At 46.2% G+C, this 26178-nt stretch overlaps 1 protein-coding gene across 1 annotated transcript; it reads right to left on the bottom strand.

Annotated features, from left to right (window-relative positions):
• Positions 1-1003: 1003 nt before the first annotated feature.
• LOC309524916 (zinc finger protein RFP-like) lies at positions 1004-19720 on the bottom strand. The gene is made up of 8 exons (XM_082210148.1): positions 19692-19720; positions 19022-19508; positions 18369-18464; positions 17178-17408; positions 16012-16034; positions 8390-8508; positions 7922-7954; positions 1004-2182 (listed from the first exon to the last, which is right to left on the bottom strand). The coding sequence occupies exons 1-8, from the start codon at positions 19703-19705 to the stop codon at positions 1665-1667; spliced, it is 1521 nt and encodes a 506-aa protein (XP_082066274.1). The 5' UTR covers positions 19706-19720; the 3' UTR covers positions 1004-1664.
• Between the last annotated feature and the right edge of the window lie 6458 nt (positions 19721-26178).

Consider the following 26178-nt stretch of genomic DNA (forward strand, 5'->3'; position numbering starts at 1 on the left):
GAGCCGACCTCACCCAAGGGCTTCGTGCCTAGTGCCCTCACCCCCTTCTTTCAAATCCGGGGGTGAATTATGGACACAGTAGGCAAGGCAGAACCCCCCATTCCCTTGGGGGGCAAGGGAGGCTGCATACTCCCATATCAGCCTCTTAATTACCTCGTGTGGTCGGAGAGATGTTATTGTCGGCCATCTTCCAATGCGCCCCCTGGTGGCTCCCCGTCCAGCTAATATTCTTGAAAAGTGCCACATTCCACAGGAAAAAGAGGGAGAAGTGTTGGTTACATCCTGATTTGCAGTGGAGAAGCCACACCTTATCTACATCACAAGACATAGGCAGATGACAACAGAGAAACCTAGCAAAAATAAGCTGAAATAAATAAATTGATTCAGCAGGAAGTTTAAAGTAATATTTGATTAAAAATAGAAATTGGACCCATATTTTCAGTTATCACAAAAAGATTTTTTAAAAGGAGGAGAAACATTTGGCATCATAGGTATTAATCTAGAAGATATAGATGATCCAATTAGAAAAATAATGTGCACCCTGGTGGTTGATAAAAAAATGGATTGTGTTTTGTTGATGAATAGCTATTATTTCTTTTAAAGAAGCAAGACTCCACCCCAAGTTAATTAGTTAAGTCCCCAAATGTTCTAGACTCCATTACGAAACATCTTGTCTTGATGGTGCAGAATGAAGGCCAAGGACACATCACAAGGGCAGCCACAGACCCACACTGACAACAACAGCTCCCAATGACTCACGCTGTATTATACAGATGTGGAAGTGTGAACTCCACAAATGGGAGGAATAGGACTCCACTCTCTTTTTGCATACTTGGCAAAGAAAATAAGGCGATCCTTGTTGGATCAGGCCAAATGTCCATTTAGTCTCTTTTGTAAACAAAATCTGCCCTTTTTCCCTTATAGGGTATCCAAGAGCTCATATAGAGTCCTTACGTAGGTACCCTATTGGTAGGAGAAAATAACAGAGGCCAACCAGAGAATATTGAGAAGCAAAGCAGCTTGTAAGCCTGATCTTTATTGATCTGTTGCAACAGGGTTCTCTCTCACCACACGCAGGAGGGAGGAGGAACCCAGAACAATGTCGCGCAAGGCCTTATATAGACATTTTAAATTCCCTGCCCTGGAGCTCAAGACCACCCCTGCATACATCATACACACATCACAGAAAAGGCGATTTACAGCAGAAATCTGAGTGGTTTGTTTACCTCCTGTCTGCCAGAGTTGAGGGTCATCTAGTCCCACCCCCTGCAGTGTAGGAAACTTTTGCCCCTCGTGGGACTCAAACCCACATCCCTGGGGTTAAGAGTCTCGTGCTCTGCCACATCAGACATCTCAAAAGGAAAACAAGATTGAAGGTAAGGGAGCCCCTTTGAGGATAAGATTATTTATGGGGACTGTTAAAAGTATTACTGTCTCTTTAAGAAGTGAGCTGCAGAGGGAATTCTGGGAAAAGGAAGGAAAACGCAAAGCAAGAACAACCCATTTTTGTTCTGTTATTTCTGCTGATTTTGACTGGGATGAATCCTCTCAAAGGGCCCTTGGAAAACTGCCCAACCTGCTCTTGGCGGGTAAATGGTTTTTATGTCAGTCACTCTGGTCTGGAGAGAAACTCCTGCTGGGACTGAGAGGCAGATTTAGTCTCCTCAGGAGATCTTCAGGTGGGTTTCATATCCTCCCAGATAAAAGAAAGGGAGGAGGGTCTCTCCAGAGAACGAGGCTCCTGAGAACGTGTAGAGTTCGGCTCCTGAGTCAGCGTCAGAAAAAGACACACGTCCCCCTTCATAGTCCAGAGTCACCCGGATCCCCCTGGGCTTCTCCCTCAGGGACAGAGGAGAGTCACCAAGGGAGGTACGGGCCCAGTATCCCCCTCCCCTCTTCCCCACAGCCCAGATCCCTCTCTCAGGACTGAAGGGGAAGATGCCCTTTCTCCTCACAGACTTCCTGGTGACCCCCACAGCCCACAATTCCCCACTTTCCACAGTGACTTCCCAGAAATGTCTGCCTGCTGCGAATCCCTCACGTCCCAACACACAAATCTTGTGGCTGAATCTCTCAGGATTGTCAGGCAGGGCTCGACGTGTGTCTCCATGTATCACGCTTTTCCGATCCTCCGATAGGATGAGTTCAGGATGGGCTGTGTCTGGATCCAGAGTGACATTTGCTGTTGGGGAGAAGATGAGGGAAAGGGAAGAATAGGCAGAATAGGCTGAGAGACAGAAACGGACATCCTGATAAATAAATAAAAAACACCCAGAAACCCCCAGGTTCCCTTTCAGATCAAGGGGATTTCTTTGCATTGCATGCAAGACTGAGACTCCTCCTTGCAGACTCTCATCAGAATAAATATCTTCCTTGTTGGTTTTTAAATCAGTTCCCTTCACTTTCTTATATCCGATGTGTATTGTGCCTGCCCTTCTCTAAACCCAGACATTTTCTAGGAGGAAAAACCACCCAGGAACCCTTTTACTCATCTCTTCTGTGTTATCTAAGGGGAAAGAGAGGAGAATTGGAGGAGGCAGGAGAGGAGAGAAGCTGCTTTCCTCTGACAATCTCTGTGGGAATTGGCCTTTGGGGACCTCTGGGTTGGGCTGGAGGAGGAGGACCCCCCCCTCTTCTAACAACAATAGCAACAACAAATTATATTTCCATACTGCCCTCCATCCATAGGTCTCAGGTTGGTTCAAAGCATAAAACTACAACATTAAACCACATATAGGCCTCCCCTCCCTTTCACGGGGTCACGTTCTGGGCCCTCGTGCCCACAAGTGAAAATCGCGTTAAGTGGGGAGCCTGTTTATTCCTGCTCTCCATCTCTCTCACCCACTTGGTCTCTCCTTCCTCTCAACCATCTTGGAAGTTTAGGCCTTGCCACCAGGGAAGAGGAGGCAGATGGCAGGGCAATTTTACAAAGGACTGCTTATTCCATGCTTCTCTTTTGGATTTAATATATACCGTAAGATTAGTTCCCTGGGGAAGAGGGGGATAACTCAAACGGTTACCAGACAGTAATGATAGACAAGTGTGGGGTTGCCATATTTTGAAGAGCAAAAAAGAAGACACATTGGCCAACTTCTACTTTTAACTACAGATTGCTATGACGACTCTCATTTTAAATACACCTACTCTATGTAGGCTATACAAGCTGTGATATATTGCTAGTAAAGGTAAAGGGTAAAGGGACCCCTGACCGTTAGGTCCAGTCGCGGATGACTCTGGGGTTGCGGTGCTCATTTCGCTTTACTGGCCGAGGGAGCCGGCATACAGCTTCCAGGCCATGTGGCCAGCATGACTAAGCCGCTTCTGGCAAACCAGAGCAGCGCACAGAAACGCCGTTTACATTCCTGCTGGAGCGGTACCTATTTATCTACTTGCACTTTGACGTGTTTTCTAATTGCTAGGTTGGCAGGAGCTGGGACCAAGCAACAGAAGCTCACCCCGTCATGGGGAATCGAACTGCCGATCTTCTGATCGGCAAGCCCTAGGCTCTGTGGTTTACACCACAGCACCACCCGTGTCCCATATTGCTAGTAGCAATGTTCTTAACTTTCAACAAAAAAATAAAAAGAAGAATACCTATTGCTCCCTCGCTTGCCACATGAAAGTATTTGGGCTCATGTTCACATCTTGGTGAACCTAAGTGTGCACAGAACAATTTATTAAACTGTTTAACATCTGCATATGGACTCTCCTTAAGGGCAGAGGGATGTTAACTCTTGCCCTCCCGGACTCCTTCTCCAAGATCTTGTAGCTGAGCCAACGTCCTTTTAGTTCAGCCACAAGAGAAGGGATTTCGCTAGCTTAAGATGCTGCTCTGTTGTGATTCTCTGCTGCAGGTTAGTTTAGCCAGGTGCCTTAGATCTGAGTCTAACACACTAGAAAACTTTTCATGGGTTACTGTAAACCAAAACAAACAAACAAACAAACAAACTTCAGATATTCTGCCAAATTTGAAAAATGTGCCCAGGCAGAAATTTTAATCCTGAAAAAAGAAGACGTATCCAGGGAAAAAGAGGACATGTGGCAACCGGGCCTGAAAAAGGTGACACGGAAAAGCAACCCAACTCTGTCTAGGCAGGAATGAAACTCTTCCTTGCTCCGTCTGATCCTTCTGGGCAGTTTCTCTCCCCTCCTTCTGCACCTTCAAGTCCACCGTCTCTGCCTTTGTGGCACAAACAGCAGGGCTAGAGTCTAGCTGTGGATGGTTCTCAACATACAGAAGAGACTCTTGACCCCCATGAAACTCTAGTCCCCACCCCTCCTGTGAATTGGGGTCTCCATGTGAAATTTATCTCTCTGGAGATTTCTGAATGACTGAACATCTGAGGAAGCAAAAAGAGAGGCTTAATGGGCTACATTGCAAAAGCTCAAAGAAAATCTTTTTACAAAACATCACCATAACATAGCACCTGTTGTTTCCTTATATCAAGCAAAAGATGAAATCATAGAACAAAGAATTGCAAAGAGAACGGCTGTAGGCCTAAGGAATTAAAACAACTAACGAGTTTAGCTGTGATTCCTGCATTTAAGGGGGTTGGACTAGATGATCCTTGGGATCCTCTCAAACTCTACTATTCCATGATTCCATGGGAATATCAGAAATAGTAAACCATTCTAGAAAATGGCAAAATAAATAATTCAAAATCCACGAACGAAATGGGGCTCTGTATTGGAGGGCTGGAGGAAGGTTTAACATCTGTCCCAAGTGAACTGGTGGGAAGAAGATGTTGAAACTGGAATTTCCAAGCATGTTGACAAACCAGATTGCAGAGGAAGAAGTTGCAGAGCTTTGCCATGTAATTCCAAGGGTCTCGTGCAATGGGAAGTCCTCCCTCATGGAATAATAATAATAATAATAATAATAATAATAATAATAATAATAATAATTTTTATTTATATCCCACCCTCCCCAGCCGAAGCCAGGCTCAGGGCGGCTAACAACTATAAAATAGTACAACATTCTAAAATCATTTTATTATAAAATTGATTCAACTCAAATTGATGGCAACCATTAGGCCCTACGGAAAGATGTCAAGTCCCGCAGGGCCCTAATCTCTTGTGACAGAGCGTTCCACCAGATCGGGGCCATGGCCGAAAAAGCCCTGGCCCTAGTTGAGGCCAGCCTAACCTCTCTGTGGCCTGGGACCTTCAGGATGTTTTTGTTTGAAGACCGTAAGTTCCTCTGTGGGGCATACCAGGAGAGGCGGTCCTGTAGGTACGAGGGTCCTAGGCCATATAGGGCTTTAAAGGTTAAAACCAGCACCTTAAACCTGATCCTGTACCCCACCGGGAGCCAGTGCAGCTGGTATAGTACCGGGTGAATGTGATCTCGCAGCGAGGACCCTGTAAGGAGTCTCGCTGCGGCATTCTGCACCCGCTGGAGTTTCTGGGTCAGTCTCAAGGGCAGCCCCACATAGAGTGAGTTACAATAACCCAGTCTGGAGGTGACCGTCGCATGGATCACAGTGGCTAGGTCAGGGCGAGAGAGATAAGGGGCCAACTGCTTAGCTTGACGGAGAAGAAAAAATGCCGCCTTTGTTATAGCTGCAATCTGCGCCTCCATGGAAAGGGAGGTGTCGAAAATTACACCCAAACTCTTAACGGACGGTGCTGGCATAAATTGCACCCCCGCAAGAGATGGGAGTTGCCCCCTCGATCCCATATCGTCCCTTCCCAGCCAAAGGACCTCTGTCTTCGAAGGATTTAACTTCAACCGGCTCCCACGTAACCATCCAGCCACAGCTTCCAAACATCTGATCAGTGTGTCTGGGGCCGAGTTAGGATGGCCATCCATCAACAGATAGTTGGGTGTCATCAGCATACTAATTGCAGCCCAGCCGAAAACTCCGGACAAGCTGGGCAAGGGGGCGCATAAAGATGTTGAAAAGCATCGGGGAGAGTATCGCACCCTGAGGCACTCCACACACCAAGGAGTGGTGTGATGACAATTCCCCCCCAAGCGCCACCCTCTGTCCCCGACCAGAGAGAAATGAGCGCAGCCATTGAAGGACTGTGCCCTGGATCCCCACGTCAGCAAGGCGGTGGTCCAGGAGTTCATGATCGACCATGTCGAAAGCTGCTGACAGATCTAGAAGAATCAGCAGCCCCGACCCGCCTTGGTCCAGCTGTCTACGAAGATCATCTGTTAGGGCAACCAGAGCCGTTTCGGTCCCATGGCCAGCACAGAAGCCGGACTGGAATGGATCCAGAGCCGATGTTTCATCCAGAAACCCACCAAGCTGTTCAGCAACCGCTCTCTCAATCACCTTACCCAGGAATGGAAGATTCGAAACTGGGCGGTAATTGGATAGATCTAAGGGATCTAATGATGTTTTCTTTAAGAGCGGGCGCACCACTGCCTCCTTCAGTTCCCCTGGGAATGTCCTGGTGCCAAAGAGTATGGTGGAGTCTCCTACTTTGGAGGTCTTTAAGCAGAAGCTTGACAACCATATGTCAGGAGTGCTCTGATGGTGTTTCCTGCTTGGCAGGGGGTTGGACTCGATGGCCCTTGTGGTCTCTTCCAACTCTATGATTCTATGATTCTATGATTCTAAGGGACAAATTGATGATATCCCCTAGGGGGGCCCGCACCTCATCTGGACACGCTCTAATCAGCCAAGATGGGCACGGGTCAAGAGGACAGATGGTGGGACGGCTCGGAGGACAGCTCGGAGGAGTCTGTCCACATCGGCTAGGGATATCTGGTCAAAGTGGTCCAATACTGGACCCGAGGACAGTCGAGGGGCCTCCAGTTCCTTTATTGTATCCAAATTGGCAGGGAGGTCATGGTGGAGCAACAGGACCTTCTCCGCAAAAAAGCTCGCAAATCCTTCACAGCTATGTGTCAAATTGTTATTTAAATTTGGCTGTCTCTTGAGGGATGTTAAAGACCTAATTATACTAAATAATTGCGCTGGGCGAGAGCTAGCGGATGCAATCGAGGCCGAGAAGTAAAACTTCTTAGCGGCCTTCACTGCCATCTCGTAGGTTTTCATACACCAGCCAGACAGCCAAGCTCACCTCGGAGCCCCACACTAGGCCAACACATTCAATGACGGGGATCGATGGCGATGGTAGAGCCCTGAAAGGACAATCTTCCCGGATTAATAATGCCACTCCTCCCCCCCGGCCCACAGTCCGCAACAGGTGGAGGACGGAGAAACCCGGGGGCGCCATCTCTGGGGCCGATCTCATAAGAACTGTGGGAACTCTGAGGAGATTGGGATGGCTGAAGCACGAGAAATGGCTGGTGAGGTTGAAACTCTGAGGAAGAGGCAGCTCAGGCCTTGGCTCTGCTGCTGGGAGACCAGCCTGGGCAGGAGGTGGAGGAGGGACTGGGTGCTTGCGGGTGCCCCTTTTAACACACTTCACGAGGGAGAAATCCAAGCAAATCTAGAGAAACTCCAAAATAGCATCCTCAGATTGTGTGGAGGGAAAACAAAATGGAAGGGAGGTTCCCTATACATGAGAATGCGACAAGATGGACATTGGACTGACCCTGCAGGATCCTCCTTAAAGGCTTTTGTAAGATATTGTAAGGCTCTGAGGCTTTTCCCTACAAACAAGCAGTATATAGATTTTAGGGGGGAAAGCAAAATCCATAAAATTGAGGGTGTACCCAGCATACTAGTCTATAGGCAGGAAAGGAACTGACAACTGGTGTGCAGCTTGTTTGCAGGGACAAGTCCTGCCCCCAATCCAAGCCTTCAAACCCCTTCCAGTTCGTTCATGGGACATAGAAAGAACCCAAACACCAGTAGAAGACTGTTTCCCAGAGTGATGCCATTGAAGGGTGTCCCAAAGTCTGCAGAACAGACAGTTCAACAGCCATGAAATATCAGTGCTCATCCTGCCTGTCAAATTGTTCCTCCCCTAGAATGATTTGAACAATTCAGAAACTTACCTTTCTGAATCTGCTTTCTGTATAACACAGCATCTGAGGAAGCAAAAAGATATAAAGCGTAAGGGCAACACTCTTCCACCAGAAATAAATCTCCACACAAAAGTAACACTTCATAATGTGGCATCCTTGAATTGACTCCATTCAGAGCAGGAGAACCTCCAAAAGGACAACCCCAGATTGTGCAGACGGGTAACCAAAAGGAAAAGGAGGTTCCGTATAACTGTAAACAGATGCAAACGGGAGGAAAAAATCCTGACTTTGCTCTGCACTCTGGTTCAGGCTTTCTTTACAGGATCCAGCGTCACAATATACATGGGCCATTCTGGGGGACAGGAAATGAAGGCTGGACCACCAAGAAGGAAGGTATCCTAGGGTTACTCAATTCCATGCAATAAGAGCCTGGCATTTTCAGTTCTGAAGAAGTAACAGAATTCCCAGTGTGAAATCCTGGCAGCCATTTTTCATTACCTTTCAGTTGTTTCATTGTATTCTCCACAAGGTGATTTAGATCACAGGATTCGAAGATCCTGTTCCTCAGCTCTGGAGGGAAAGCCAGTGGCTTCTCCAGACTCTCTCTTTCCTCATACCTGGTGAAAAGGAAAACAATGTCAGCACATTCAAACCCACAATTTCTGTTAAAGGAAAGAAAGGAATTGAGAGGAAGTCAGCTGGAAGAAGCCTAGAGGGACAGGCAGGCACTGAGTGGGGAGTTTCTTCCTCACTACGGACTCCTCAGCAAGACCCCCAAGGGCCAAAACAGCAACCCCAGGCCTCTGAGTCTCCCCACTGGTGTCAATTCAAAGAAGCAGCAGAATCATCTGGTATTAAGGGGCAGGAATTGTCTGAGGGTGATGACAGCACAGCACACATTTCCTTTCTCTAGATGTCCCCAGAGAAGGGGTGAGGAAGTAAAAGAGATGCACTTCTGTTGGGAAACAAGAAATGTTCCTTTAAACCTCTACTCTGAACCTGAGAGACACCTTGAATTGAAATACTGCAGCCAGAATATGGTCAAGAAAATAGCCAATTCCTGCTCCTTGATGAGAAATCGCCCCCTCCCAAGGGGCTCTATGGGGCAGGAGTTTGCTTGGGACAGGGTGGGGTGCCCGGCAGAGTGTTTGCTGCAGAGTGACTTAACTGGTCTTCTAGAAGGAAACAAGGAAGGCAGGCACGTCCAACTCCGAAGAGACTGAGATCTACTCACAGTATAAAAAGACCGATTGTGACCACTATCACAGTGGTCCCACCACTGTCATAGTGGTGGGAATATATGCTCCAAACAGTAAAAAAGATGATTTTTTTAGAAACTTGGAAGAGAGATTATGGGACTATGTGGATGAAAACCACTGGCAGTCATCTTTGAGAATTCCTGGAGAACAGGCGAAGTCCCGGCAGACTGGAGGAGGGCAAATGTTGTCCCTATTTTCAAAAGGGGGAAAAGAGAGGACCCAAATAATTATCGCCCAGTCAGTCTGACATCAATACCAGGGAAGATTCTGGAGCAGATCATTAAGCAAACAGCCTGTGAGCACCTAGAAAGGAATGCTGTGATCACCAATAGTCAGCATGGATTTCTGAAAAATAAGTCATGTCAGACTAACCTGATCTCGTTTTTTGACAGAATTACAAGCCTGGTAGATGAAGGGAACGCAGTGGATGTAGCCTACCTTGATTTCAGCAAGGCATTTGACAAGGTGCCCCATGATATTCTTGTAAAGAAGCTGGTAAAATGCGGTCTTGACTCTGCTACCACTCAGTGGATTTGTAACTGGCTGACTGACCGAACCCAAAGGGTGCTCATCAATGGTTCCTCTTCATCCTGGAGAAGAGTGACTAGTGGGGTGCCACAGGGTTCTGTCTTGGGCCCGGTCTTATTCAACATCTTTATCAACGACTTGGATGATGGACTCAAGGGCATCCTGATCAAATTTGCAGATGACACCAAACTGGGAGGGGTGGCTAACACCCCAGAGGACAGGATCACACTTCAAAACGACCTTGACAGATTAGAGAACTGGGCAAAAACAAACAAGATGAATTTTAACAGGGAGAAATGTAAAGTATTGCACTTGGGCAAAAAAAATGAGAGGCACAAATACAAGATGGGGGACACCTGGCTTGAGAGCAGTACATGTGAAAAGGATCTAGGAGTCTTGGTTGACCACAAACTTGACATGAGCCAACAGTGTGACGCGGCAGCTAAAAAAGCCAATGCAATTCTGGGCTGCATCAATAGGAGTATAGCATCTAGATCAAGGGAAGTAATAGTGCCACTGTATTCTGCTCTGGTCAGACCTCACCTGGAGTACTGTGTCCAGTTCTGGGCACCACAATTCAAGAAGGACACTGACAAACTGGAACGTGTCCAGAGGAGGGCAACCAAAATGGTCAAAGACCTGGAAATGATGCCTTATGAGGAACGGCTAAGGGAGCTGGGCATGTTTAGCCTGGAGAAGAGGAGGTTAAGGGGTGATATGATAGCCATGTTCAAATATATAAAAGGATGTCACATAGAGGAGGGAGAAAGGTTGTTTTCTGCTGCTCCAGAGAAGCGGACACGGAGCAATGGATCCAAACTACAAGAAAGAAGATTCCACCTAAACATTAGGAAGAACTTCCTGACAGTAAGAGCTGTTCGACAGTGGAATTTGCTGCCAAGGAGTGTGGTGGAGTCTCCTACTTTGGAGGTCTTTAAGCAGAGGCTTGACAACCATATGTCAGGAGTGCTCTGATGGTGTTTCCTGCTTGGCAGGGGGTTGGACTCGATGGCCCTTGTGGTCTCTTCCAACTCTATGATTCTATGATTCTATGATTCTATGATTCTATGAAAATATAGTGATTATGGGAGATTTAAATGGTGTGACATCAATCAAAATGGATAGAACGCAAAGAGAAAGAATGTCAAGTTCAGGTAGATTGCCACTTTCTTTTTTCCATTTAACTGAGAACTTTAACCTATATGATGCCTGGAGAACAAAAAACCCAAGTGTAAAAGACATAACCCATTACTCGGAGGCGAAAAAATCTGGGGGACGAATTGATGCAATATTTATAATTTAAATAGATCAGGCAGGATTTTTGCCAGCCAGACAAATAAAGGACAATACTAGAATAATAACTCCCAGAAGTGCAAGCTGGATTTCAAAGGGGCAGAGGAACCAGAGACCAAATTGCAAACATGCACTGGATTATGGAGAAAGCTAGAGAGTTCCAGAAAGACATCTACTTCTGCTTCATTGACTATGCAAAAGCCTTTGACTGTGTCGACCACAGCAAACTATGGCAAGTTCTTAAAGAAATGGGAGTGCCTGATCACCTCATCTGTCTCCTGAGAAATCTCTACATGGGACAAGACGCTACAGTTAGAACTGGATATGGAACAACTGACTGGTTCAAAATTGGGAAAGGAGTACGGCAAGGCTGTATATTGTCTCCCTTCTTATTTAACTTATATGCAGAATTCATCATGCGAAAGGCTGGACTGGATGAATCCCAAGCCGGAATTAAGAGCGCCGGGAGAAATATCAACAACCTCAGATATGCAGATGACACAACCTTGATGGCAGAAAGTGAGGAGGAATTAAAGAACCTTTTATTGAGGGTGAAAGAGGAGAGCGCAAAATATGGTCTGAAGCTCAACAGCAAAAAAACGAAGATCATGGCCACTGGTCCCATCACTTCCTGGCAAATAGAAGGGGAAGAAATGGAGGCAGTGAGAGATTTTCCTTTCTTGGGTTCCATGATCACTGCAGATGGTGACAGCAGTCACGAAATGAAAAGACGCCTGCACCTTGGGAGAAAGGTGATGGCAAACCTAGACAGCATCTTAAAAAGCAGAGACATCACAAACAAAGGTCTGTATAGTTAAAGCCATGGTTTTCCCGGTAGTGATGTATGGAAGTGAGAGCTGGACCATAAAGAAGGCTGATCGCCGAAGAATTGATGCTTTTGAATTATGGTGCTGGAGGAGACTCTTGAGAGTCCCATGGACTGCAAGAAGATCAAACACATCCATTCTTAAGGAAGTCACCCCTGAGTGCTCACTGGAAGGACAGATCGTGAAGCTGAGGCTCCAATACTTTGGCCACCTCATGAGAAGCGAAGACTCCCTGGAAAAGACCCTGATGTTGGGAAAGATTGAGGGCACAAGGAGAAGGGGACGACAGAGGACGAGATGGTGGGACAGTGTTCTCGAAGCTACCAGCATGAGTTTGACCAAACTGCAGGAGGCAGTGGAAGACAGGAGTGCCTGGCGTGCTCTGGTCCATGGGGTCACGAAGAGTCGGGCACGACTAAACGACTAAACAACAACAACAGAATAATTATAGATCTATTAGAATACGCCGACATGAATCCATGTAAACAAATTTCAATGTTACTGGTAGATGCCGAAAAGGCAATTGACAGTGTCTCATGGAAATTTATGATTAAAACCTGTGAAAGTTTAAAACTACGAAAAAGAATTATGAATGGAATTCAAGCAATTTATAAAAAACAAAGAGCTAAATTAATCATAAACAACAAAATCACAGAAGAATTTGACATTGAGAGAGGGACACGACAGGGATGCCCTTATCTCCACTTCTATTTATAACAATATTGGGAACTCTACTAATAGCTTTAAGGAAGGATTAAGAAATAAAAGGTATAAGTTTTGACACACAGTGTTATAAAGTAAGAGCGTTCGCAGATGACGTGATTATAACAACCGAAACACCAAAAGAAAGTATTAAAAAAGCACTAGAAAGAATGAAAGAATTTGGTGATGTATCAGGATTTAAATTGAACAAAGACAAATCAAAATTAATAACAAAAAATATGGGTGAGAAAGAAAAAAAGGAATTGGAGGAAACAACAGGATTAAAAATAGAAAATAAAGTGAACTATCTAGGGATATGGATTACAAATAAAAATACAAATTTATTCAAAGATAATTATGTTAAAAAATGGAAAGAAATTAAAGGAAATATGGAAAAATTGAAAAAATTAAAACTATCACTAGGAGGAAGAATATCTATGATTAAAATGGTGATACTTCCAAAAATTTTATTTTTATTCCAGAGGGTTCTAATTATAATAGGAACCAAACACTTTACAAGCTGGCAACGAGATCTTGCAGATTTTATATGGCAGGGGGGGAAAGCAAGAATAAAATCAGAAGTAATGACAGGCCCAAAAGAAAGCGGAGGATTCGCAGTGCCAATTTTTAAAAAGTACTTTGAAGCAGCATGTTGGTGTTGGATAAAAAAATGGATATTACTAAAAGATAATGAGGTCCTGACGTTAGAAGGTTGGGACAAAATATATGGCTGGCATGGTTACTTATTCTACGGTAAAAAAGAACATCACAAAAGATTTAGAAATCATCTAGTAAGAAAGGCCCTTTTTGATGTTTGGGAAAGAACAAAAGAAAAAATTATCGAGAAAACTCCATAGTGGGTTTCCCCTATAGAGGCAAGCACAACATTAAAGAGATTTGGCCAACATATAGAGACCTACTAGAAGATATAGATGGAAACATCAAATTAAAAACCTATGAAGAATACAAACATTTGGAATAAATTGGCTACAATATTGTCAATTGAAAGTAACATACGAAAGGGATATAAAAATGAGGGGATTTGAAAAAAAAACTTCAAAATTTGAAAAAGAAGTATTGCAAAGTGACCAAAAAATACTTGCAAATATATATACAGTGGTGCCTCGCAAGACGAACGCCTCGCAAAACGAAAAACTCGCAAGACGAAAGAGTTTTCTGTTTTTGAGTCGTTCTGCAAGACGAATTTCCCTATGGGCTTGCTTCGCAAGAAGAAAGCCCATAGGGAAATCTCCGGGGACCTCTTTTAAATGCTGGTGGTGGGGAGCAAAGACTTTCACCCACCGCCGGCCTTCAGAAGAGGTCCTGGACCTCTTCTGAAGGCCGGCGGGGGGCAAAAGTCTTTGCTCCCCCCCGCCTGCCTTCCCGGGACAGCGGAGACTTCTCCGCTGTCCCGGGCGATCTTAAAATGCTGGCGGGCGGCAGCATTTTAAAATCGCCCCGGGACAGCAGGGGCTTTTAAAATGCTGGCGGTCGGCAGCAAAGCCCTCCTGTCCCCGGAGCTTGCGGGGCGGGAGGTGGGAAGAAGGGCTTTTCTTCCCACCACCAGCCTTCAGAACAGCCTTCTGAAGGCTGGCGGTGGGAAGAAAAGCCCTTGTCCCCCCCCCCAGCCTTCAGAAGAGGTCGGGGGACCGACTGTCCCCGGACCTGGTCTGAAGGCGGTTTCCCTAGGAACGCATTGATTGATTTTCAATGCATTCCTATGGGAAACCGTGCTTTGCAAGACGAAAAACTCGCAAGAAGAAAAAACTTGCGGAACGAATTAATTTCGTCTTGCGAGGCACCACTGTAGATTATTAGGGAAAGCTTCCTTAGAACAAGAGACTAAAGGGGAAAATATGTTAAAATGGGAGCACGATTTGGACTAAGATTGATTTGGAAAGTTGGAAAACCTTTTGGGAGAAAAATATAAACTTTACAGCATGTGTTCTATTAAGGGAGAATTACAGGAAAATACATCACAGATGGTACCTAACCCCAGATAGACTGTCAAAAATGAATAAAACGAACAACAACAAATGCTGGAGATGTAACAGGACAAAAGGCACGTTATACCACATGTGCTGGACTTGCCCAAAGATTAAAATCTTTTGGGACATGATCCACAACGAGATAAAAAAATTAATAAAGGCGTCACATAATAAAAAGGCAGAGGCATATCTACTAGGAATTTTGGATAAAGATATCCCAAAGGATAAAACTAATATATTCTTATACGTGACAACAGCGGCAAGAATTTTGATTGCCAACTATTGGAAAGAGAATAACATTCCAACAAAAAGAGTACTTGGAGCTAGCAAAATTGACAGATCTAATAAGGAGAAAACCCAAAATTATGGTCATGAAACAGTGGGAGTGTCTAAATGATTACTTACAAAACCAGGACTCTGCTACCAAAATCTGGCTGTGTTTAGAATAATCTTGTTGAATAAAAAAATATAAAATGAGATATTAAGGAGGCCTAAAAGAAAAACATGAAGAACAGAGGCTATGGTGAATGGATTATAAAAAACGCGCAGGGCAAACGGTGGAAGTCTTTTAAAAATATTTTAATTAAGATAGATATGGATAAGATGGAATTGCATAAACTGAACGTAAATACAGATTTGTGTATAGTGAATACTTATCTATTTTTAAAATCTTCATTTTGACTTTCTTTTTCTTTTCTTTTCCTCTTATATTTCATCTTTCATTTTTTCGGGAACATTGCTTTACAGATGTGTAAATAACTATATGCATGTGAAGAGGTGAAATATTTGTATTCTTTATATCTTCTAACTTTCCTTTGGTTACATGTATTTTCTTTATTTCTTTGTATATTTTTTCTATTTTGTATTTAATAAAATTATTAAAATTAAAAAAAAAGACCGACTGTGATGTGATCTACCCATTGTCATTGCCAGGAGTTGTTGAGTTTTTAGGGGGGAGGGTTGGCCAAAGTTGTTGACCTTTTGGGGGGGATCTAAAAGGAATACTAAAAGGATCGTGATCGACCTGTTGGACACCCCTGAACTAAGGCAATAGTTGCTCCCAGGAATATAACTGGCCTTGTTGTGTGTGCCAGTAACACAGCCTTCTCTTAATGACACTTGAGTATACTCAGAATATTTGTTTCTGGAGTTTGGCTATCTCTTGCTTTGATATATTAGATAACCTCTGCTCTAGAACCAGATGTTTGCAGAAGTTGAGACAGAACTTCCACAGGTGGACAACCAAATCAAATGATTCATCCAAAGGACATTCAGACCAAAACAAAATAAATTATACACATGGCAAAAGTAAAACCAAACCTCGCAAAGGAAATGGCACTAATTCATTGGGGAGAATTGGGGGGCTACAAGTTCCAAAGAGGGGGCCCTGCTTTTACCTGTGAGGTGCTGCAGGGAGTGAGTCCCACAGTCTCCCCCCTGCAGCCCCTGGAGGGCCATGTCTGAGGTTCTTGCATCTCAGCTTCAAAGAGTGATGCTAATGGAAATGAGCCAGATCCACTTACCTCTGCAAGGTCCTTCTCACATCCTAGAGGGGAAAAGAGAAGGGAATTCACTGCACACCTCAGGCCACACTAGGAAGACCCCCTCAGACCCTGGCCCTTGGATGTCAGTCTGCCTGGCACATGCCAAGGTTTTGGGGAGGGATGGTGGAATCAGCCGGTTTTGGTTTCTCACAGTTTTTATTTTTCCAGTCTGAAATTATGAATTTTTCCAATCTCAGGTTCTCCACATTTCCACATCAGTTTGCAATTATTGTTTAAAATCCTTATGAAAATCCACCAGCATTTAAGGGAATCTCAAATTTATGGATTCAATAGAAGATTTCAACCTATCTCATGTCTTAGATTATAATTTATTAAATCCAGTTTGCATTGCGCAATTCAGACGGAAGTAAGACTACAGGATAATCCTACCAGGGAACTGTTCCAAATTGTCTTTCATAGAAGTCCCCAATTTTCAAATTCTACTTTCCAACTGGAAATTTTAAAAGCACCTGCAGCATAAAATGCCTCCAAAGTGGTAATAAAACAGCTCAGTGTTTCTTTGCGCTCCTCCACACTTCTCCCTTTCCTGTGCATAGAGAACACGGGTCCAAGTGGTTTTGTCTTTGCCCTGCCGCTTTCCCTCAGGAAAAACCTGCTCCTTGGTGCAACATCAAAGCAAACGTCAATCCAGAGAAAACCTGGCTGAGGTTTGCTCTAATTCAACAGTAAAAAGAGGGTTTCCCTGGAGGAAAGGGGTGGGACAAGCAGCAGTCTGGATGAGTCCCTCTGTCTTGTTCTTTGGTCACTGTAACTGAGCAACATTTTGGGCTGATCTGGATCCATTGTGAAGGGGATCAACCAGATGTGGAGGGAACAGGAAGAGAAGCTTGGTCCAGAGACTGGCTAATGTCGGAAGGAGGCCTGAATCCTTGGTGAAGCCCCTCAAAGGGCAGGAAGGCAGCACTGCCAAGACGGAAGAGCAGAAGATCAGCTCCAGTTCCATCATGAACACAGAAGAAACTCTAGTCTGCATTCAGGTGAGTTAAGCATCCCAGGTCTCTTGGGTCTTCCTGTCCATAACAAACCTGACTAGAGGCTCCATCAACTCATCCCCTGCACTCCTTGCATACATGAAAGGGGCAGCCTTTTCCTGGAGCCTTGGGCTGTTCCTGCCACCATCTTACCTGCAGGAGTTCACTCGCTGGCTGCTGACTCTTCTCCTCCATCTCCTGGATGATCCTCTCAAGAGAGGAGAGATTCCCGGTGAGTCTGAGCAGCTGCTCATCCCTTCTCCCTGCAATCTCCTTCTCCACCTCTGCTACGTGAGTCAGCAGACGTTTCTCTTGTTCTTCCAGGAACTGGCGCAGTTCTCTGAACTTCTCCACAGTCTTCAGCCTCTCTGTTTCTGTTAATTTCTGCAAGAAAAGAGGAGGTCTGAGTGTGGAAGGTGCTCAGCCTTCAAAACATCAGGAAGAGCATGATGGGAATTTCACAGGGACGACACTTCTGATTTTTCAGAGACATGAAACCTCCACTGGCTAAAGAAGTAAACCTTTATTTTGAGGGGAAGCCCTCTGAATAGCTGTTTCTGTTGACTTCTATTTCACAGAGAGGTACAGCCTAAAGCAAGGAGCTTTTTTTCTAACCACGGATATTCCCTGCATGTTTTGGGGCATGGCATAACCAGAGTTCAAAGTTGTTCAGAGAACATTCATGGACATAAAACACCCCTCAGTTTAGGCTGGTTCCATTTAGGTGTAGGAAGGCAGCAGAAACAGGAGGAGGAGGTGGACAAAGTGCCGAGTTCATCCCCATTGCTCCCCTGTTTTCTTTAAAGGTTCAAAATGGCCCGAGTTTCCTAAAAATGAACAAGAGCAACATTTGGAAAGATAATTCTGTAGTAATATTTATGGTAAATCAGGATCTGGATTGAATTGCTTCCACTCCCACAGCTCACAAGTCCTCAGGCGTCTCCTTGACTGCTATTCACAAAATAAATGACAAGGGGGGAAAAATTCTATTTAGTGGCACTCAAAGGTAAGCTTACCTAATTTGCTATTGCTGAAAAAATATGGAGACCAAAACAGAGCAATCCTTTGAAATTCACACCTCTGAATTTTTCAAGGTTGACGAAGCCAGGTAATGTTCACAAAATATGTATGTATGAGGGTAAAGTACAGATCAGAATATTTATACAAGGAGGTAGCTATCCTAACATCTTATTCATTTTCAGAATAATAGATTAATAAACAGACTGATATGGAGAAATGAGAAATGGGGAGAAGCTCAAATGGGCAGATTTCCCCATCCCTTCTGAGTCCTGACTCGATTCTTCAAGTGCTTGTTCCCTCCCTAATAATAAAAACAGCGCTTACCAGGAGGTGTTTGCATTTCTTGACCAGATCTGCTTGATAGGCAATAATTTCCTCTCTCTCTTTCCTCAGAATCTCCAGGCGGCGACAGATCTCTTCCTAAAGAGAAAAGGGAAAGCACAGGTTTGATTGAGACACACAGAGAGGAGGTGAATAGTATGCTGGCTTCTTGCGCCCAGTGGTCTTGCTATAATAGCAAAGTAGTTTACTGGAGGAAATAAAAGTCCAGAGGTTTTCAACCTTTTTGGCTCCCTGGCTCCCTGGACCAGCTCCCTTTTTTCTGTGCCAGCCCTGTGGGGCTCAGGGACCCAGTTAGGTCACCCCTTGCTTACACTGAGAAGTAAAAATAAGAAAAAGAAGCTACCCTATTTTTTGCTCTATAAGACTCACTTTTTCCCTCCTAAAAAGTAAGGGGAAATGTGTGTGCATCTTATGGAGTGAATGCAGGCTGCGCAGCTATCACAGAAGCCAGAACAGCAGGAGGGGTTGCTACTTTCACTGCACAGCGATCCCTCTTGCTGTTCTGGCTTCTGAGGTTCAGAATATTTTTTTTCTTGTTTTCCTCCTCCAAAAACTAGGTGCGTCTTGTGGTCTGGTGCGTCTTATAGAGCGAAAAATACGGTATTTCTCCCCCTCCAGATCCAGGGATCTCCTACCTTGTATTCCTCAGAAGCCTCCTCCAGAGGAATCACCTTGTGATTTTCATGTTCCTTTGATTTGTCACACACCAGGCAGATGGGGGCTTCGTGGACTTTGCAGAAGAGCTTCAGGGGCTCCTGGTGCTTCTCACAGACTCCTCCTTTCCCTCCTTCCTCCTTTCCCCCCTGAAGGCTGAGATTCTGGGCTATTTCCGCCACATTAGCCAGTTGCCTGTTGCGGATGAGGCTCCTTCTCTGGACTCTTTCTCTGCACTGGGGGCAGGAAGCCTCTGCCTCCGATTCCCCCCAGCACTGGATCAAGCAGGATCGGCAGAAGTTGTGCCCACACTCTGGGATGATCACTGGATCCTTAAAATATTCCAGGCAGATGGGGCAAGTGGCTTCATCGCAAAGATTCTGGACGGGACGTCCAGAAGCAGCCATGGCTCCCTCGAGTGAGTTAAGTTTCACTTTCTCTGTTTTCAGCCACTGGGCGTTTCCTTTCCTGGAAATGACTCAAACTCAGTGAGCACGTGATCTTTATTTTTTTTTTTTTTTAATGTCTTCAGGTCTTTGCAGTTGCTGAATATTTTCTCAAGTAGCAGCGAATGCTGCTTCCCCATTTTGATAGCTTCCCATGCTTTTCATTACACACCCACACAAACCTAGTAAGTTGTGGTATTCATACCGTAACATTTTCATTCATAGGCTTCCTTGTCATTTTTGAAGTGGAGAAAATCTGCTGCTGCCCTAAATGGATAGCAAACGGGACTTGATTCCGTGAAGAAAACTCCGAAAAGTCTTCTTGCTAATTTTAACTTAATTCGTTTTTAGCATGCTGGCAAAGAATTTCAGATTGAAACAGAGGCTTTCAGCATTGCCAACCTGGTGACCTCGGCTTGCTTACAACTACAACTCCCATCCAGTGGTGGCGCATATGCCCAGGGTGGGCGCACTCCCGAGGGGGTTGGGGTGCGGGGGGTGCCCTCCCAGGCGCGGGATGGCCGTTCGCACCCACTGACCCCACTTCCTTCCTCTCCCCTTCCCGCTCACCTGCAATGGCACTTTGCTCACCCGCGACTCCCACGCCTACCGCCAGCCGTCGGGTCGGGAGAAGGGGGAGTTGCTGTGCCGCTTTACCAGTGGCAAAGAAGCTCTCCCCCTTCCCCCGATGGCTCATGGTAGTAGTGGGAGTCCGAGTTGCGGGCAGGCGGCACACTGAATGTCACCCCCCCCTCAGGGATGACACCCGCGGCTGTGCACCCACCCCCCGCTCCCACCTGCCTCCGCCAGTGCTCCCGACATCCCTGGCCAGTACATCTGCAGGTATGGTTGGCAAGGCCCCCTGCCTGAAGACCCTGCAGAGCAGCTGCCAGTCAGTGGAGGCAATATTGACCTCAGTGGGCCAATGGGCTGGCCTGGCAGGAGGCACCATCTGCATGGTGGCCCCCCAGTTATGGGGCTCCTTCCCTAGATATGAATTCCTGGTACGGTCTTGGCTATTATTATTCATCCATATTACTACACATTGTGAAGTCTTCCTATATTCCTGATAAAGTGTGGTCCCTTGCAATGGCTGAAATCCTGGAGGAAGAGAGGTTAGATAAAAATCCTGGAGGATAAGACTTTGGATGGTTCTATGTCTGCCTCCGTGGTTTGAAGCAGTTACGCTCCTGAATAGGGGTTGCTGGAGACTCTAGAAGGGGAGGGGATCTTGTTCCCAGGTCCTCCTTAAGCGTTTCCCACCCAAAAATTGAAATATACTCAGAGTCGAGGGTGGATTTCATGCTCTTTATTCAGCTCATAGTGGTGAGGAGGAATGAAAGTTCCCCCCAAATATCTGCTTTATATACATTATTTACACAATGGGCTGCACGTGATTGGCTAATTCCGGGATTCTCCTGTAGGCCAATCAGATTGTGGATTCACTTCCACCTGGAGCTGGATTGGGTGGCTCCTGCGGACCAATCATACTGTTGCATTGTTCTAGGACCAATCAGACATTTTGGATCCTATTGTTCTAGGACCAATCAGACTGCTGCATTTTGGATCCTATTCAACTCAGTACATAACAAAAATGTTTATGTTTTCACCACCACCCGCAGGTCAGAGGAGAGAGATCAAGATGGAGAATTCCCACCCAGGGGAAGCTGTGCCAGAGGGAATGTCCCAGGGGAACGTTCCTTTGTTAGGTGAGATTGCAGACCAGAAGCGTGAGTCCAAAGGACACCAGGAAACAAAGGAATACAGCAGTCTCCCAGAAGTTCCCTTTAGTGAAAAGCCCCTCTCCTCAACTTATGTGAGGAACGGCCAGCACAGTTTGGGTCCTGGGGAGGATGAATGCCGAAGAACATCCCTATGAATGTCCTGTGTGGGGGGAGAGCTTCCAGCGAGATTCAACCCTGGCTGAGCACCAGAGGATGCACATGGGAGAGGAAGCGTAGGAATGGTCTGAGGGCGAGAAGCCCTTTCCCCAGCGAGAGATCTGGGTGAGCCATCAGAGCAGCCTCATGGAAGAGAAACCGAACGAGTGTCCCAAGTGCGGGAAGAGGTTCAGTTACAGAGCAACGCTGATGAGGCATCGACGGATCCACACCCAGTGCCGGATTTACGTAGAAGCTAAACAAGCTATGGCTTAGGGCCCCACTCTTTTGGGAGCCCCAAAAATATTTTAAGGGGGGAAAACAGAATGTACATTTCCAAAATATAAGATGAAAAACAAATAAAATAAACCTACATACAGCAACAGTGTTTTGTGCTGTGTAGGTTCCTATGATGTAAGGCCTGCTAGCCTGCTCCCTAAAATATCATAGGTTTGCTCATTACTATATACAGTGGTACCTCGGGTTATGAACTTAATTTGTTCCGGAGGTCCATTCTTAACCTGAAACCTGAGGTACCAATTTAGCTAATGGGGCCTCCCGCTGCCAGCGCACGATTTCTGTTCTCATCCTGAGGTAAAGTTCTCAACCTGAGGTACTACTTCTCGGTTAGCGGAGTCTGTAACCTGAAGTGTTTGAAACCCGAGGTACCACTGTCTAGGGTGCCTACAATCTGCATGGACTGGTTACGTGGCAACATGTAGCATGCAGCTGCAGACTGCAGTGCAGCTCAGTTGAATGTCAGTCAAGCTGTTGTGCCTGTTACCTAATATTAAAGAGCGTTTGTAGATGAGCAGGCAGCATGGACTTGTCATGTGACAAAGACGCATGAGAGCAGAAGCAGCAAAGCAGGCGGGGAAGTGCTGGGACTGCACAATCATTTCGGCCTGCTAAAGTTATTCAGGCCTAACTGCTAACTGTTGAGTCACTCTGACAGGTGACTCATTCTCCTTATAAGTAGCAGCCATTTTCTCTCTGTGTTCTCAGTAAGATTTCAGTCAGAGTCAGTCTGCCTCAGTTCTGAGCAGAGTCAGTATGTAATCCCAGTTAAACTGTTTGGAACCAGGTTGTTTATGAAGAAGTTTACAGTCATGTTGTTGTTGTTTAGGCTTTTATGGGTATGTTCGTAGCAAAAGGAAGAACAAAGAAACAGTGGGGTCACTCAGAGGGGAAGATGGTGAAATGCAAACAGGGGACACAGAAAGGGCTGAACTCCTCAATGCCTTCTTTGCCTCAGTCTTCTCCGATAAAGAAAACAATGCCCGACCTGAAGAATTTGGAGCAAATGATTCAGCAGAGGAAACACAGCCCAGAATAACTGTGATGGCCTGGGATTCCGAGTCTGAGAGTGAACCGGAGGAATCCCAGCCGGCACAGGAGTCCCCGCCTCCAGGGCCGGCTGAACTGGGGCAAGGCCTAGATGCTGAGGAAACTCAAGAGCAGGCACCAGGTGAAACCATTCTGGCCCCAGAGGTGCTGGAGGATTCAGTGTCTACAGGTGAGCCTCCCCCGGGGCCCAGTAACCCTTCGGCCTCTCCTGAACTGCAGAGGCTTAGGGCAGAGAGGCGAAGGGAACTGGTCTCTCCCAGGAGGAGTGCTCGCCTTAAGGCCAGGAGAGGCGGGGCTCCTGGGGGCCGGGACTGCCCCCGGCCTTAGAAGAAGACAAAGGTCAGGCAGCCCGGTCCCAGGTTGCGGGAGCAACGTCGTTGTGGAGTACCTGCTTTACCCAGACCTAGATCTGCACTCCCAGTGTGCCTGTTTCCTCGCCCGGCTGCCCGCTGCTGACCTACCAGCGTTCCTGTTCCCCCGCCCGGCTCCCTGTTTCGGACCTCGCGACTCATCTAGTGATCGTCTACCCTGCTAGTGACTCTGGACTGAACTTTGGCGACGGTAATAGTACCTCCCCCCCCCCCGGGACCAGCACAATAACTAAGGAGATAGTACAAGAATACTTGGCTAGTTTAGATGTATTCAAGTCTCCAGGGCCAGATGAACTGCATCCAAGAGTATTAAAAGAACTGGCAGATGTGATCTCAGAACCACTGGCAGTCATCTTTGAGAATTCCTGGAGAACAGGCGAAGTCCCGGCAGACTGGAGGAGGGCAAATGTTGTCCCTATTTTCAAAAAGGGGAAAAGAGAGGACCCAAATAATTACTGCCCAGTCAGTCTGACATCAATACCAGGGAAGATTCTGGAGCAGATCATTAAGCAAACAGCCTGTGAGCACCTAGAAAGGAATGCTGTGATCACCAATAGTCAGCATGGATTTCTGAAAAATAAGTCATGTCAGACTAACCTGATCTCATTTTGACAGAATTACAAGCCTGGTAGATGAAGGGAACGCAGTGGATTGTCAGCATCGCCCTTGAGCCAGTGCACCAACTGGACTCATGCACCTCAACCCAGACTGGGCTAGGCGAGCTGGGTAGCACCGCCAGAGACCTTCTTTCTCACAGGAACAGGTCACAGTGCTGTGGACTCACAGCTTAGAGCTGAGAGCACCGGATTCACTGTCTCAATAATACAGTCGTTGCGCAGCAGAGTTTTGCAGAGTCTTGCAGAGTATAAACCACTCGGAGAGCAGCTCTGTAGAATATCTTCCTTTTATTCTGTAACTACAACTATGATACAAAACTATATACAGAGCTGAATATTCTAAGCATAAATCAATGCTACACTGAGAGTCTGCAGCTGTTCTTAGCAGCAACCTTATCTCTACGATCTCTAACACTCTCTCTCTCTTTGATACACTGACTGACTCTCTCACACACTGAGTGACGCATTGATGTAGTGCTGGGCAGAATAAGTAGATAGCAGGACATGCCTCCTCCTCTCTGGAGAGTCAGCAGAGACCATCAGGAGATTCTTGAGTATGGGAGGGGTGAAATCTCCTCATGGATGTAGCCTACCTTGATTTCAGCAAGGCATTTGACAAGGTGCCCCATGATATTCTTGTAAAGAAGCTGGTAAAATGCGGTCTTGACTATGCTACCACTCAGTGGATTTGTAACTGGCTGACTGACCGAACCCAAAGGGTGCTCATCAATGGTTCCTCTTCATCCTGGAGAAGAGTGACTAGTGGGGTGCCACAGGGTTCTGTCTTGGGCCCGGTCTTATTCAACATCTTTATCAACGACTTGGATGATGGACTCAAGGGCATCCTGATCAAATTTGCAGATGACACCAAACTGGGAGGGGTGGCTAACACCCCAGAGGACAGGATCACACTACAAAACGACCTTGACAGATTAGAGAACTGGGCCAAAACAAACAAGATGAACTTTAACAGGGAGAAATGTAAAGTATTGCACTTGGGCAAAAAAAATGAGAGGCACAAATACAAGATACCTGGCTTGAGAGCAGTACATGTGAAAAGGATCTAGGAGTCTTGGTTGACCACAAACTTGACATGAGCCAACAGTGTGACGCGGCAGCTAAAAATGCCAATGCAATTCTGGGCTATATCAATAGGAGTATAGCATCTAGATCAAGGGAAGTAATAGTGCCACTGTATTCTGCTCTGGTCAGACCTCACCTGGAGTACTGTGTCCAGTTCTGGGCACCACAGTTCAAGAAGGACACTGACAAACTGGAATGTGTCCAGAGGAGGGCAACCAAAATGGTCAAAGGCCTGGAAACGATGCCTTATGAGGAACGGCTAAGGGAGCTGGGCATGTTTAGCCTGTCAGGAGTGCTCTGATGGTGTTTCCTGCTTGGACTCAATAGCCCTTGTGGTCTCTTCCAACTCTATGATTCTATGATTCCTTGTGCCCTCCATCTTTCCCAACATCAGGGTCTTTTCCAGGGAGTCTTCTCTTCTCATGAGGTGGCCAAAGTGTTGGAGCCTCAGCTTCAGGATCTGTCCTTCCAGTGAGCACTCAGGGCTGATTTTCTTCAGAATGGAGAGGTTTGATCTTCTTGCAGTCCATGGGACTCTCAAGAGTCTCCTCCAGCACCAGTTTACAGTGATACTTTGGGTTAAATGTGCTTCAGGTTGAGCACTTTTGGGTTGTGCTCCGTGGTGACCCAGAAGCAACAGAAAGCGTTACCTCCGTGTTTTGCCGCTCACGCAGACGGTCAAAATGATGTCATGCGCAGAAGTGACGAATTGCGGTCCGCGCACGCACAGACACGCAGTCATGGGTTGCGTTTGCTTCAGGATGCAAACGGGGCTCCAGAACGGATCCTGTTCGCATCCTGAGGTACCACTGTATTTTAACTCAGTAAAGCTCTTAGTCTTTCACTTAAAAACTCTGCATTATTAATTTATGCTGCCCGCCAGCCTCCAGATCAGGTCGGGGAATAGCGGGGTGGCAGTGCTGCGCCTCCCCGCTGTCCCCCGAGCTTGTGGGCTGCAGGCTGCTGCCCGCAAGCCTTGCAAGCCGTCGGACCTCCAGCCGGGCTTGCAAGGCTTGCGGATAGCTTCCTGAAGCCTGGAGAGCGAGAGGGGTCGGTGCTCACCGACCCCTCTCGCTCTCCAGGCTTCAGCGAATGCCTGCATTCACCCCATAGGATGCACACACATTTCCCCTTCATTTTTGGAGGGGAAAAAGTGCGTCCTATAGGGCGAAAAATACGGTATATTAAGTATTTTACGTACAGTTTCTAAAATGTCAACCAGAAGTTACAAAAGTGGAGACCAAAAGAGGAAGGTGAAGCAGAAAGCTGAAGAAGACCTTAGCAAATGACCATAATTAGATAAAACAAAAAAAATTCCTTCCAGTAGCACCTTAAAGACCAACTAAGTTAGTTCTTGGTATGAGCTTTCGTGTGCATGCGTATCTGAAGTGTGC

This window comes from Podarcis vaucheri, assembly GCF_965113315.1.
Source record: "Podarcis vaucheri genome assembly, chromosome: 2".
NCBI classification, from domain to species: domain Eukaryota; kingdom Metazoa; phylum Chordata; class Lepidosauria; order Squamata; family Lacertidae; genus Podarcis; species Podarcis vaucheri.

Coding starts and splice junctions, on each gene's coding strand:
- LOC309524916 (XM_082210148.1), bottom strand. Junction 18,465..19,021: donor AGGCTTCTGAGGAATACAAG/GTAGGAGATCCC, acceptor TTTTCTCTTTAG/GAAGAGATCTGTCGCCGCCT. Junction 7,955..8,389: donor TACAATGAAACAACTGAAAG/GTAATGAAAAAT, acceptor TTGCTTCCTCAG/ATGCTGTGTTATACAGAAAG.